Source organism: Emiliania huxleyi (assembly GCF_000372725.1).
Source record: "Emiliania huxleyi CCMP1516 unplaced genomic scaffold EMIHUscaffold_810, whole genome shotgun sequence".
Lineage (NCBI taxonomy): Eukaryota > Haptophyta > Isochrysidales > Noelaerhabdaceae > Emiliania > Emiliania huxleyi.
In genome coordinates this window covers 3,491-17,021 of record NW_005195939.1, presented here as the reverse complement: position 1 = coordinate 17,021, position 13,531 = coordinate 3,491, and the positions used below count along the sequence as shown (strand labels likewise).

Here is a 13,531-nt window from a genome sequence, read left to right as displayed (position 1 = left end):
AGATGCAGCCACCCACTTCCACCCAAACCTGCAGGCAACTGAGGTGCCGTGTGTGCATCCTCCTTCTAATCTCACATACAATGGTGGCGCGTCCTCGTTTCTGGGGCAAAAAAGAGGCCAATGGGGCAGGGGCGGCACCTTCTATTGCGAGGAGATTTGTAGGTTGGTCCCGGCCGCCGTCGAGTACGTCGACAGGGTCGAAGTATAACTCCTGACGCCTCCACCATCAGCCGCACTTTCACACGGCAAGCACCGCCCCTATCACAAGGCTCGACACGCTGAGTAGTGCCATCGTGTTGCTTGTGCAATCATTTGCAGCGATGTCGCGGGCAAGCTGAATCCTCTCCGGAAGCGCGCATTGGCCGTCATCAGAAAAGAAGCCGGACGCGAGCCACTCCCTTTCCCACTCTGCTACTGGTCCTTCCCCGGGCGAGGGTTGCCATCCGGGTATGCGAAGGCGTATTTCCCTCTCGGTTTGCTGTGCTCTCTTAGCCGTGTAGTAAAATGGGCGGACAAGTGCCGCCCTAGCGTCCTTGAAGATGGAGTCGACTCGGGCGTCCGGCGTCGCGTCGTGTGCAAGGTTCGCGTTGTAGTGCCGCCGCCGCACGATGCCCGCACCTGGACCTATCAACAGGCGCCTGCGGCGCCGTGGTCAGTGTGTGTGTGTGTGTGTGTGTGTGTGTGTGTGTGTGTGTGTGTGTGTACTCTTGACACACACACACACGCCGTGGTCAGAAGCTGCTGCTCCCACCTGTTCACACTTTCACAGTGGACAGTAAAGTTTGCAAAACGATGGGCAAGGGCGGCCCGAAGAAAGTCAAGCAAAAGACGGCGGCGCCAGTCGCGGCCGCGTCCTCATCTGCGGCCGGCGGCGCCTTCCGCTCGCGTGCCGTGGGCGCCGCCTACCCCGACGGAGGCCCGCCCGTCCACGACTACTTCGACTGCTCGCGAGGCTTGTCCGTCTACCCGCAGGCGGGATATATATCGCACCTCGGGCTCTCCTCTACGCCCCTCCCGGGCTCTCCTCTACGCCCCTCCCGGGCTCTCCTCTACGCCCCTCCCGGGCTCGTCTGGACTCGGACCCGCCACCCCTCGGACCCGCCACCCGCAGGAGGGCAAGATCATCATCTTCTACTCGATGCTGCCAAACGGAGAGATGGACGACTACTCGCTCCACGGCGGCGGCGGCGTCCTCTTTGGCCACTGCGATGCGGCACTTGTTGAGCACCATTCGTTGCACTTCAGGCGGCTGCGACGTCCTCTTCAGCAACGCTACCAAGTGGAGCGCCAACTTTTGGCTCTGGAACAAGCCGTACCACTTCGTGGACCCGGCCCGCCGGCGAGCGACCAAGGAGCTGACGGAGGAGTGGATCTGACGCGGTGGAACTGATCCGCGGCGGCGTGGGGTCGATGCGGGCACGGGCCGGGAGTGCGGCGTTACGAGGCGCGGGGGCCACCGGAGCTGGCAGAGAGCTATACTGGACACACACAAAAAAAAACTGTTCAGTTTTCAAAGGCAAAACACAACGCTCTGCGGTTGGTGCACCCCTCACACACTGACACATTCCCCTCATCCCCTACCCTTGGCTGAGCACATCTACCTGCGAGCTAGCATCTCCGCATTTTCTCTTCCAGTCATCCGCCCGCGCCGCGCGCCATCACTGGGCGTCTAGTGCAGCCACTGACAGAGCTATTCCGAAGGAGTGGTCGACGCCTCGCCTAGAGTTCGGGTGGACTTGCGCACTGCTTAGCCTTGAGGGGGGAGTGTGTGTGAGGTGGTGTAATGTTGTCCCGTTTCAGGCGGCAGGTCAGGGGATTAGCCGGGAGGATTCGGCAGCTCAGCCGGGGGCTGAGCGTCTGCAGGCAGCCTTCCGCCCGCGCCGAAATTCACAGCCCTCCCGGGCCGACGGGGTGCTCCTTGGATCGGGCCCCGCTCCCCGCTTTTCCTGTACCTGGACTGTCCGGGTTAGGAGGGTGAGAGTATTGGGTGGGCGAGGGCAGTACATCTGGCGGGTGGCGATTGAGGGACAGCGTGGGTTGATTGGGGGGTCAATGGGCGCGCGGGCGGCGCTTCGTGGTCCTGGGCGAGCAGGGGAAGTGGTTAGGAGTCTGGGCCCAGAGATGAGGATTGTCGAGATGTCATGCGAGAGCGGTGGGTGGGCGAAAGTAGCGCGGCTGGAGAGTGGTGTCCGAGGGACAATGGTGAGTTGTCAGTTGGGGCGCGAGACGCGCGGGAATCATACTGTGTAGGGTGCTGATTGTGAGCTGAGTGCATGGGTGTATGGGGTTCAGAAATTTGTGGCGTCGAGGTTTGTGCATTGGTGGCTGGCGTAGCGGTCAGAGGTTACCGTGGTGCGCCGTCCGTGCAGGGTGGAATGTCATCAACGGCACCTGCTCGGGCAACAACCTCAGGCTCGGCCTCGGCGGGGCGCGGACGTGCGGGGACCTCTCCATTCGGATGAAGTACGCCAGTGCGGTCTTCACGTTTCGCGAGGCGTGGACTGTCGTCGTGCGCGGCAACCACGTATTTGACCGCGTCACCGGCCCGACCCACCGGCTCGACCTCACCTTCAAGGAGGCCGCCGGAGCCGCGGCACGAACGCTGCCGCACGGCATCATCGGCCAAACCTTCTCGTCAAGCGCGCCGCGCCAAGGGAAGCAAGACGTCTACCCCGAGTCTGGCCGCATCGCGACGTCCGCGATGGCAGAAGGCGCCATCGAGGGGACCGCGGGCATGTACGAGGTTGCCTCGCCCTTCGCCACCGCCTTTGCCTTCTCGCGCTTCGGCGGCGCCGAGCTCGTGCGGCCAGCGGGCGGGCTCTCGTCGCTCGCCGCGGGAGCGGAGGCGACCTCGACGGAGCGGGAGTAGAAGCTAGAACGAGCGGCGACGCTCACGCAGTCGGGTGTGGCGGACCCGGACGTTGGGACGTTGCGCCGCGGATTCGTCTTGCCACTCCGGCGCGCCGCAATCCCTCGCGCCGCTCCTGCCGAGGTCGGCTTGCTTATCGACGGTCCTATTCCCAGCTCGCGGGGCCGAGTTCTTATATTTATATCCTGTGTTAGTGCCAGTGCGCGCCAGTCCCGTGATTGATTGATGTGCCCCTCCCTAGTGTCCTGCGAGCACTCGGTTCTGTTCTGGCGAGGTACTTCCAGCCTGCTGTGGGAACAGCTGACGCAGTCTCGCCGAGGCTCGCCCCAGCACTCGGCCAGACAAAAACCCCGAGAGGCGTGGGAGTACCTCGCCAGGTTCCTGTCTGCTATTGCCGCAGCCACTTCACAGCTACTCCTGTGGGAAGAGACCCAGGGAGGGAGTAGCGTGAGCTCCGCGAGACCGAGGCCCCTCGAGGTTAACAGCGGGTCGGCTGGGGCTATACCAGACAGGCCGGGTTCTCTTCTATTTTTATTCGCACGCTCGCCCACCCCGCCTCCCAGCCCACCGACGTCGCCTATGGGCAAGAAGAGGGGCGAGAAGCGGCCCCACCCCGCTCCCGGCTGCTTCGGCGCCGACCTGCCGGCCGAGGGCGACGCGCCGGGCTGGGGCGCGCTGCTGCAGCCGCTCGGTGCGCTCTGGTCCGCCTCGGGCTCGCTGCCGACGGAGCGAGCGCTCGCCGCGCTGACGCCGGCGGCGGGCGAGGAGGCGGCGGCGTCGGCGGCCGCGCTCGGCGTCGGCGTGCTGCGCTGCCTGCAGGGGATGGCCGAGGTGCATGCTGCTCTCGAGGAGGCGGCGCCGTGCGGCTTGCCTGGCGGGCTGCCGGAGCGCGGCCGCGTGCGGCCCGCCGAGCTGCTGCCTTCGAGCGCACTCGGCGCCGCCGTCGGGCCGCTGCAGCTGCCGCTCTACGAGCGGGCCATGGCCTCCCAGCAGGCCGCCGCCTACGCCTTTCTCCGCGCCGTCGCAGACGGCGGCGCGGGAGGCGACGGGTGGAGCGGCGAGGCGGACGCGGCGGCGCCGGAGGCGGCGGCGGCGGGGGTGGACGACGAGTGCTTGGTCGCGCTGGCGGACTGGAGCGTCGCGGACAGCGATCCGCAGCACGCCGCGGCCGGCGGAGGCGGTGGCACCGCGGCGGTGGCGGCGGCACGGCGCGACAGTTTCCGGCAGCTGTATATGCGTCTGCTGACGGAGGGTGCGGCGGACGAGCTCGACGCTCTGCGGACGGCGGGCGACGGCGCCCTCGATGGCGCGTCGCTCTCGCTGCTGGCGCGCCGCCGCCCCGCCCTCCCCCTTCCGCACACACGCTCGCTCACAGGCGGGGCCCTCCGTTAGGTCAACGCGCTCGAGTCGGGCGCGGACACCTTCAGCGACGAGCACGCGGCTCTCGCGCTGGACTCGTTTGGCGAGGCCAGCCAGCCGCGCGGGCGCCAAAGGTCGCAGCCCAGCCCGGTGGGGCCCAGCGGAGAGGGCGGAGGAGGGGGCGGGAGTTTGCTTGCCAGGGCTGGCGCAATCGAAGCCGAGGCGGCGAGGCAGCGCGGCGGCGGCAGAGGAGCCGGCAAGGCGGGGAAGAGCCGATCCAAATGAGGGCGGGGGAGGTGCCGGCGGGGTGCGGGCGCCCAACACCATGGTTGGAGCGAGAGTTCTTGTGTGCGCGGGCGGACCCCCGGTATAGATTCAGATTTCAGTGTTCACCCCCCGCGCCCACCGCCGCGCCCCGTCTTGCCCCTGGCCCTGCCTCTACTCCTCTCGCGTGCAGCTGCGCAGCCGCTGCTGCGTTGCAGGCACGTCCCGGGACGTAGCACTCTCTCCGCTCCGGCACTCCCCGCGGGCAGCCTGGGATCCCAATTCCCATCCGCCCGAGACTGCGACACGGCAGCCCGGACGTCATGGGTTACCGTTCTTGGTCTTTGCCCTTCTTGGTCTAAACGCCCTTCCTGGGGAAGTCATGGACAATCCATACTTGCGGCTTTTTCAGCATGGCCCCGAACGGCTTGAGGAATTCTTTGTATTCCGCGTATTCGTCTTCGCCGGGCTCTGGATAGATCGTGGTGGTAAGCGTCTGAAATTCAAAGATGCCCATGATTTTCTCCATTTGTCCCGCCTCGGCGAGCTTCGTTGCGAACTCCATGTGTGCCTTCAGGCTCGTGAATGTCTCCTGAATCGTGATCGTCTTCGCCTCTGCTGACTCCTCATCGGCTGCGCAAGAGTAGGCGAGAACATCCGGTAGGCTTTCGGCGATCTTCGTGTTCTCTTCCCAGAGGACTTTGAGGTCGCCAACGGTCTTGCCGTCCTTCAGGCCGATGGTAAGCACTTGAGAGATCGCCATTTCGGCGTTCGCTGCTGTGCGGAATGCGTCCTCTACATCCGATCGGGGAAAGGGACGGCTCGGGCCGCCGCTGTCTGCTATAGCCGCAGCCACTCCCAGCTGCTCGGTGTGAACAGAGTTCGTACACCGAGCAGAGGGAGCTTTTTTGTTTAAATTCTTTGGCCCTCACGAGAGAAAGAAGGCCGCGAGGAGAGCCTTGAAGGCCGCTCGCCTCCAGGAGGGGTTGCGGCGCGGCGCCCCCGCCGCCGAGGCCCAGCAGCTGCGGATCGACGCCTTCCTGGAGCGCGTAGCGCTGTATCTCCGCCTCTGCCCGGCGCGCACCTCCAACAGCCAACACCGAGCAGATCAGCCAGCACGTTCTTCGATGGACCAACGACGCCGGTATGGTGCCCGGTAAGCTCAAGATGCTGCTCTGGGCGCGCCGCGATCGCTTCAACTGCGGTGGCCGCGCCTTCCGAAGGGTGGACGCTAGACAGATGATGACGACACGCACGAGCGACACACAGACACACACAGGCTCACAAGACATCCGAAGGCTAAGCTCAAAATAGTGAGTGAGTGAGTGAGTATTCTAGATACGAAACCACGACGACACACACCAGTCGACTCGCATCGGTTGCCTCCATGAACGGCGGAGCTATTCTCGCGTCCACACCACACACACCTGGCTCCAACGTGGATGGACACGCCCATAGCTGGGGACACTACTAGGTCACGCATGGCATCAGAAGTTTTATCTCTGGGCCCCGAAAGGCATCTTTAGCAGCGTCGTGACGCACACAAACACACACACACACGCTCAAAAAATGCTTCTCTTTGCCGAAATTTCTCGCCGTGCTTGGTTCGCTGTGTGTCTCGCGGGCTGGCGTGACGCCAGAACTTCACCGACATGACAGCAATCGGCCGTCGGTACAACGCCTCCTTCCAGCAGACGATGCTGCGCATCAAGGACCCAAAGGTCTCGGTCCCATTCTACGAGCGCCACTTTGGGATGAAGCTCGTGCACCGGTACGACTTTCCTCAGGCGCCACAGCCCACTGAGCTCCCTGCGCCACTCACACGCCCACTCTCTCCATGCCCCCTCCCCGCAGTGGAAGTTTTCGCTCTATTTTCTCGAGCGGCCGCGCGACGCCGCCGCCGCAGCGCTGCCCTCGCCGGGCACGAAGGCGTCTGCGCCGGATCCAGGCTGACCGAAATCGAGAACCTTTGCTGAGCCTTCTCGGGACCTTGGCGCAGGCGTCCGAGGCGTATCTCTGGTCGATGACGGGCACCACGCTCGAGCTGACGCAGCGCAGCGCAGCGCAGCGCATTTGAGATGAGCTGAGCCTTCCCTCACCCTTCTCGTCTGGCCCTCAGGCACAACCACGGCTCAGAGGAAGACGACTCCTTCTCGGTGTGGAGCGGCAACCGCCTGCTGCTGCCTAATGTACCCGAGCCCCGCACCTTCTCGCACCTTCTCGCACCCTCCCCTGTAGGCAACTGCGGCAGCGACCTGCCGGCCGAGTCTCCGCTCTTTCGCGCGGGCGTGGTGAGAGGCTTCGGGCGAGCCGCATAGACACGGAGACAGAGGCGAGACACACAGAGCGAGACACACTCAGCAGACCGGGACCCGCGCCCGAGAGAGCTGCGGGAGCCATGTCTGAGCCGCGTCTGAGCCCCGCAGGCACATCGCCTTCAACGTGGAGGATGTGTACGCGATGAGCGCGGCGCTCGAAGCGGTTTGGGCAGCCCCTCGCGGGAGGGGGTGGGTGTGGAGGGCGTGTCGCCTCACAGCTCCGGCTTGCGGGCAGGCGGGCGTCGCCTTCCAGAAGCGGCCCGACGAGGGGAGGATGAAGGGGCTCGCCTTCTGCCTCGACCCGGACGGGCGCTGGGTCGGGTCACGTCCGGGGCATGTCCGGGACACGTCCGGGACACGTCCGCGCCATGTCCCATAGGTACTGGATCGAGCTCGTCAAGCGGGAGGAGGGATCGCAGCCGCGGGCCTGGCCGGCCGCTAGTCGCGCCGCGTCTCTTCACGACGCGGAGCCGTGAACAGGCCTTGTCCCGGAGCCGCGGGCCCTTCTCTGGCCCTTGTCTTGACCCTTCTCTGGCCCTTCTCTTGACCCTTCTCTGGCCCTTGTCTTGACCCTTCTCTGGCCCTTCTCTTGACCCTTCTCTGGCCCTTGTCTTGACCCTTCTCTGGTCTCTTCTCTTGACCCTTCTCTGGCCCTTCTCTTGACCCTTCTCTGGCCCTTGTCTTGACCCTTCTCTGGCCCTTCTCTGACCCCGCCAGGCCTCTTCCCGGAGCCGCAGAACCTCTCTCAGACGATGATGCGAGTCAAGGACGCCGACCGCACGATCCACTTCTACCGCGACATCCTCGGGATGGACTTGGTGCGGGGGGGGGGCACCGACGCGCCGCGCCTCTCGAGGCTTGCTTTCACAGCGCGAGCCGCGCCACCAGGTGCGGGCGATGCACATCCCTGGCGACTTTACAAACTACTTTTTCGCCAACTTGACGCCGGCGCAGAGGGAGGCGATGGCGGACCCGGAGTCGGCGGAGGCGCGAGCGGCGGTCAAGACGCTGTGGCAGCCGGTGCGCCGACCCAGACAGCGCCAGACAGCGCCAGACAGCGCCAGACAGCGCCAGACGAGCCCCAAGCAGAGGTGCTAAAGCAGATGTGCCACTCCCCCTGCGCGCAGGTGCTCGAGCTAACGCACAACCACGGCACCGAGAAGGACGACGCCTTCCACGTGCACACCGGCAACTCGGAGCCGCTCGGCTTTGGCCACATCGGCTTCCTGAAGCCGGCGGGACGCGGCGAGGGACTGCTCATCGCCGGTGAGCGTCGTGCCTCCTTCTCCAGGCTTCCTCGTCGACGACCTCGAGGCGACGTGCAAGGAGATGGAGCAGGCGTCAAGCCCCTCCCGGCCCCCTCCCTCCCACGGCAGTCACGACAGCGACGAGGCGGAGGCGGCATGGCAGTCACGACAGCGAGAGGAGTGATGGTCGCGTCTGAGAGGGAGGGGGCGGACGGGCTGCTGCTGCCCCCTCTCGCGAGAGCCGAGCTCGAGCCGATCGCGAGGCGAGGGGCCGCGAGCTGCTCTCAGCCGCTGCTCCTCGCGTGCGCAGGCGGGCGTCCCCTTCCACAAGAGGCCGCAGGACGGCGGCATGAGCAGCCTCGCATTCGCCCTCGACCCGAGCGGCGCGCTGCTCTGCGGGGCTGTGCCGGCCCGCCCCGTGAACAGCATCGCCCTCACGCGGCGAGCTGCGAACAGGCTACCGGGTCGAGCTCGTGCAGCGCGGCGCCTCGTTCGCAGGCGTGTGCTCCAACTTTTGAGGAGCGGGGCCCGGCGTGTGCAGCACGCCAGAGGCACGCCGTTTCGCGTTTGTTTGGGTCTCTCCCCTTCCCACGGCCCGGCGCCCGCCGCGCACGGGGTGTCAGACCGACGGCCGACGCCGCGACGCCGGGGCCGCGTGTTCATTGTTCTCTTTTTCATAATTGGCCCAGATCACGACACTGCGCCGCGCAGGCGCCGTTTGTCCAGCGCAAGCCCAATACATGCACGCTCTGTCCAAGCGCAAGCGCAAACGCAAACATGCACACATTGAGAGGCGCCGAGGCAAGCAAGAAGAGACTCCGCCTCGTCACCTGCATCGAACGCCGTACGCGGCGCCCCGTTGCCACCGCACCCAAGCCCTAACCCAGCAGCGGCGGCGGCGGCAGCAGCAGCAGCAGCTGCAGGAGGGCCCTCCCCTCCCGTGGCCCGCGCCCTCGCTCTAGAAACGGTTCCAAAACTTGCGCGGCCGCTCCGTGGTCGCGGGCGGCACCGATGCGGCGGCGGCGGCGGCGGACACGGGCATCGGCATGGAGGGCGCGGCGGCGGCGGCGGCGGGCGCGTCTGCGGGCACGTCGAACGAGGTTGCGACGACTGTGACGGCGATCTCGTCGCCGTACGACTCGTCGACGGAGGTGCCTAATTAACACAAATTCGCATGATAATGAATGATCTCGTCGCCGCACGACTCGTCCCGTCGGTCGACGGAGGTGCCGAAGATGATGTTTGCGTCCGGCGCGACGATGGACGAGATGACCGACGCGACGTCGTTGACCTCCTGCAGCGACATGTCGCTGTTGCCGGTGATGGTGAAGACAACGCCGCGCGCCTTCTCGATCGGGAAGTCGAGCAGCGGAGAGGAGACGGCGGCGAGGGCGGCGTCGCGGCCGCGCGTCTTTCCGAAGCCGCGCCCGATGCCCATGAGCGCCGGCCCCGCGTTCTGCATGGGTTAGGGTTAGGGTTAGGGTTAGGGTTAGGGTTAGGGTTAGGGTTAGGCCCCACGTTCTGCACGGAGATGGCATGGACGTGTCGCGGAGATGGCATGGACGTGTCGCGGAGATGGCATGGACGTGTCGCGGAGATGGCATGGACGTGTCGCGGAGATGGCATGGACGTGTCGCGGAGATGGCATGGACGTGTCGCGGAGATGTCCGCGGGCGTGTGCGGCGCTCCTGCATGACGGAGCGGACGTCTGCGAAGTCGACGTTGATCAGGCCGGGCTTGACGACGATGTCGGAGATGCCCGTGATGCCTTGGCGCAGGATCTCGTCGGCTAGCGAGAAGGCCTCCTGCAGCGGGACTCCCTCGGGCACGATCTCGAGGAGCTTGTCGTTCGAGACGACGATGAGGATGTCGACGTGCTCCTGGGGAGGGGGCGGGGCCGCGAGGTTAGGGGTAGGGGTAAGGGCAGGGTTAGCTCCTGGGGAGGGACGGAGGTGCAGACGGACACCCGGGAGGTGTGTGTAGAGGTGTGTGCGAGGTGCCTGTGCCTGTGGGTGGGTGTGTGTTGCGAGGTGCCTTGGAGGTGTGGCGAGGTGTGGCAGGGTGTGGCAGGGGTGTGGCAGGGGTGTGGCGAGGCTGTCACGACGGCGCTGCCTGCAGCGTATCTAGGAAGGACTGGAAAGGTCATGGAAAGGGCTAGGCGCTGCCGCCTGCAGCGAGTCGATCGCCTCGACCGCCTGGCTCATGCGCCGCCGCCCCTCGAACAGGAAGGGCTTGGTCACGATGCCGACCGTCAGACAGCCGCACTGCTTCGCCAGCTCCGCGATCACCGGCGCGGCGCCAGAGCCCGTCCCCCCCCCCATCCCCGCCGTCACAAACACCTGCGCACAGCACGACACGGCAACCTCACGGCCTGCCGCCTCCCGCCCCGCCCCTGGCCCGCCCCCGCCGCTCGCCGCCAGCCGCGCGCCGCGTCTCCAGAGGGCTGCTAGGGTCCGGCTAGAGCCCAAGGGGTCTGGTCGCGCGCCATGTCTGTGCCCGAGACGATGGCCTCGATGTCGGCGGCGGCGTCGATGGCGGAGGCGCGCCCGACTGCGGGGATGCCGCCCGCGCCGAGCCCGCGCGCCTGCGGCCGCGCCGAGGACGGGTGCCGGGAGGGGAAGGGCGCCAGTGGGAAGGGCGCCAGTGGGAAGGGGCGAGGGGAAGGAGTGGGAAGGGTGCCGGTGGCGAGGGTGCCAGGGTGAGGATGGCGTCGGGTAGGGCCGTCCGCCCCTCCGCCCCCCCCTCCCCCCTCTCATCGGCCTGATCTCCTCCTCCCTCCTCTCCCCCTCCCTCCCTCTCTCGCCTCTCCTCTCCCTCCTTCCGGACCCCTCGCCCCTCGCCCTGCCCTCTCCCTGCCCTCTCCCAGCCTACTCTGCGCCTGGTTCCGGCCGAGCTGGATCGTCCGGTCGGCGAGCGAGGCGGAGAGCGCCTGGAGGGGCGGCGGCGCACACGTGTCGAGGGGGTGGCGGGGGCGGGTCGGCCGCGCGAGGACGGCCCTCGCACCTGTATGTCCGTGTTGCACGCGACGTACTCGAGAAAGGTCGACCGCTCGACGCCGGGCCCCTCCTGCACCATGCGGTTGATGGTGTTGCCGCCGCCGCCGCCGACGCCGACCACCTTGATGCTGCACGGCGACAGCCCCGGCGCCGCCGCCGCGGGCGCCGGCTTGCTGCTCGGCGCGGCGCCGCCGGTGCCGGTGGGAATGGGCGCCGACCGGTCGAGCTGCGGCTCCTCCTCGGCGTCGGCGTCCATACGGAGCGAGGCGGGGCGGAGGGCGGCCGCGCGCAGCGGCGGCGGCACCGCAGGCCGGCCGCCCACGTGCAGCGCCGACGCGGCGCCGAGGAGCAGTAGGGTTACAGCAGAGAGCGCGGCAGGTTTCATCGCCAGCGCGAGAGACTACTGGCGCGAGTCGAAAAGAATTCACGGGCCGCACGCTTCACGATTCGGAGCGCTCGCCGAAGAGGAGTACGACAAAATAGCGCCCGTGATTGCCTGGTGCACGCTGCCCGCACTCACGGACATACCCGAAAGAAAGAGAGGGGAGCTCGCGGGAGAGGTGACGAGTGAACTACAGGTGGTGGGGAACACGCTTCACGATTCGGAGCGCTCGCCGAAGAGGAGTACGACAAAATAGCGCCCGTGATTGCCTGGTGCACGCTGCCCGCACTCACGGACATACCCGAAAGAAAGAGAGGGGAGCTCGCGGGAGAGGTGACGAGTGAACTACAGGTGGTGGGGGGAAGGCAGCCTCGATTGCCAACTGTGTTACAGACAGGGGCTGGGACCCACCCATGAGAGCGCCGGCGCCATTGTACTTGTTCATCATTCTCAACCCATTTTGCCTCAGGAGGCAGTCGAACCCCGGTCCCAACGAGATTCGAACTGGCAGCCACTCCAGTCTGCATGTGAGCGCTAAAAAAATGTTGGTTTTCAAAAATCTCTCCGCGTTGGTGTCCAGTCCGAGCCTGGCTGTTCTGTGTATCGCGCGCCTTGCGGGGGGGGCGCGGAAAAGAGGAACCTCTTAGCGCCATCGCCATGGTGCTGCAACCTGCAAGCTGTTGGAGAGAGAGATTTCTCTCTCTCTCTCTCTCAAGCTGTTCTTCACCTTTCTACCTACCTACCTCTCTCTCTCACATCTTCTCTCAACCCGCCGGGACGCAAAACGCTCTCGACGAGAGCCACAAGAAGGCGTCCGCACAGCAAGGATAACGGCGAGTGATTAAAAGGGAAAAAAGAAATCATGCGCGTCATCAAGACCGCAGAGCTCGCAGCTCGCGCCAAATCATCAAGCGCCGACCCGTCGTTCGAAAAAACGACATCGAGAGCAGCGCTCTCTCGCAGCGCTCTCTCGATGCTCACCCTCCTCTCCACCGGCTCGCTTGCGCTCCGCCCCGCTCCCCATTCAGGCCTCGGGCTAGGAGCCCACGCAGTACCTGTGCAGCCGCAGGCGTCTCAAACATCGCCGGAAGCGGTGCACAGGCACGCAGGCCCTGACGCGGTCCAGTTGGCGCATAGGCGAGAGCCAGCTCGCTGGCCATGTCCTCTGCGGGCGAGTGGGAGTCGGTCCTCCGCCAGGGCATCCGAGCTCAGCAGTCCAGCGTTGCGTTTGGCAAGGCTGGCGCGCTTTTGGGCGGAAGCGAGGGTGCGTGGGTCCTCCTCTTCAACGCGGCGCAGAAGGACGAGGGCGTGTACACGCTCCAGGGGAACAAGCCGGACGTCGGCCGGCGCACCTATCTCGTCGGCTTCAGCGAGAAGGACGACGCGGAGAGCTTCGTGTCGCTCCTCGAGGCAGAGACCTTTGACCCCGCGAGCGTGTCTCGCTGGAGCTCGCTGCAGCTGCAGGCCTTTTGCGAGACGGCCAACTTTGACCTCGCCCTTGTCCCCTGTGGCGGGCTCCTCCTCCCGCCCTCGCAGAACGTCTACGACCGGCAGGCGAGCGAGCGGTCTAGCTGATGCATGCGGTGCGAGCGATGAGACTGACCGCAGCAACGCAGCGGCCCCGCAGGCGTTCGCCGACGAGGAGCGGAAGCGGGAGCTTCGCGCGCGGCTAACGGCGGTGGGCGGTGCGGCGGGGGAGGCGGACGGGCAGGAGGCGGGGGACGACGAGGCGACGCGGGACGCGGCCGAGGAGGCGGGCGTGACGGAGCTGCGGCGGCGGCTCGAGTCGCTCTGGGGCGGGGAGGGCGAGCCAGAGCAGCCGTGAGAGGAAGCCACCCGGCCGCCGCCAGCATTGAGAGGGGGTGGGGGGGGGGGGGGGGCCCGGGGGAGGGTGGGGGGGGTAAACTTTATAGAGGGGGACCTGCACTTCTTTTTCTTAGGAGAGGCCACCCCCCCTTTTTTGTCAAGACCCCCCCCCATTTAAAAAAGAAAGAGCCCCTTCCCCCCAACCACCCCGGGAAAAGCACGCACCCTCGCGGAAGAAACTTCTTTTGGGGGGTTTTGTACGCGAAAAAAAGGTGGTCCCCCCTCCCCCC

At 66.2% G+C, this 13,531-nt stretch overlaps 4 protein-coding genes across 4 annotated transcripts; 3 read left to right on the top strand and 1 right to left on the bottom strand.

The window, feature by feature from the left end:
• Nucleotides 1-2,629: 2,629 nt before the first annotated feature.
• On the top strand, nt 2,630-2,865 carry EMIHUDRAFT_372180 (hypothetical protein; the record flags this gene model as incomplete). The annotated part of the gene is made up of 1 exon (XM_005759106.1): nt 2,630-2,865. A coding segment is annotated over one exon (236 nt), but the record flags the coding sequence as incomplete, so codon positions are not given.
• A 3,241-nt stretch (nt 2,866-6,106) lies between these two features.
• On the top strand, nt 6,107-8,743 carry EMIHUDRAFT_372179 (hypothetical protein). The gene is made up of 13 exons (XM_005759105.1): nt 6,107-6,279; nt 6,347-6,421; nt 6,492-6,658; nt 6,731-6,797; nt 6,919-6,973; nt 7,046-7,119; nt 7,190-7,221; nt 7,528-7,628; nt 7,699-7,830; nt 7,938-8,031; nt 8,102-8,148; nt 8,368-8,440; nt 8,514-8,743. Exons 5-13 carry the CDS (start codon nt 6,953-6,955, stop codon nt 8,573-8,575), a joined length of 636 nt encoding a protein of 211 aa, XP_005759162.1. The 5' UTR covers nt 6,107-6,279; nt 6,347-6,421; nt 6,492-6,658; nt 6,731-6,797; nt 6,919-6,952; the 3' UTR covers nt 8,576-8,743.
• Nucleotides 8,744-9,216: 473 nt separating this feature from the next.
• EMIHUDRAFT_249675 (hypothetical protein) lies at nt 9,217-11,132 on the bottom strand (the record flags this gene model as incomplete). Its single annotated transcript, XM_005759104.1, has 4 exons — nt 9,217-9,513; nt 9,764-9,937; nt 10,250-10,396; nt 11,061-11,132. The coding sequence occupies 4 exons, from the start codon at nt 11,130-11,132 to the stop codon at nt 9,217-9,219; spliced, it is 690 nt and encodes a 229-aa protein (XP_005759161.1).
• A 1,572-nt stretch (nt 11,133-12,704) lies between these two features.
• EMIHUDRAFT_49514 (hypothetical protein) lies at nt 12,705-12,983 on the top strand (the record flags this gene model as incomplete). The annotated part of the gene is made up of 1 exon (XM_005759103.1): nt 12,705-12,983. A coding segment is annotated over one exon (279 nt), but the record flags the coding sequence as incomplete, so codon positions are not given.
• Between the last annotated feature and the right edge of the window lie 548 nt (nt 12,984-13,531).

Bases quoted from the DNA above. Each gene is read 5' to 3' on its own strand.
- EMIHUDRAFT_372179 (XM_005759105.1), top strand. From the start codon at position 6,953: ATGAGCGCGGCGCTCGAAGCG. The intron at 8,032-8,101 runs GCTTCCTGAAGC...CTCCTTCTCCAG, and splicing joins GCTCGGCTTTGGCCACATCG to GCTTCCTCGTCGACGACCTC. The intron at 8,149-8,367 runs GCGTCAAGCCCC...TCGCGTGCGCAG, and splicing joins CGTGCAAGGAGATGGAGCAG to GCGGGCGTCCCCTTCCACAA.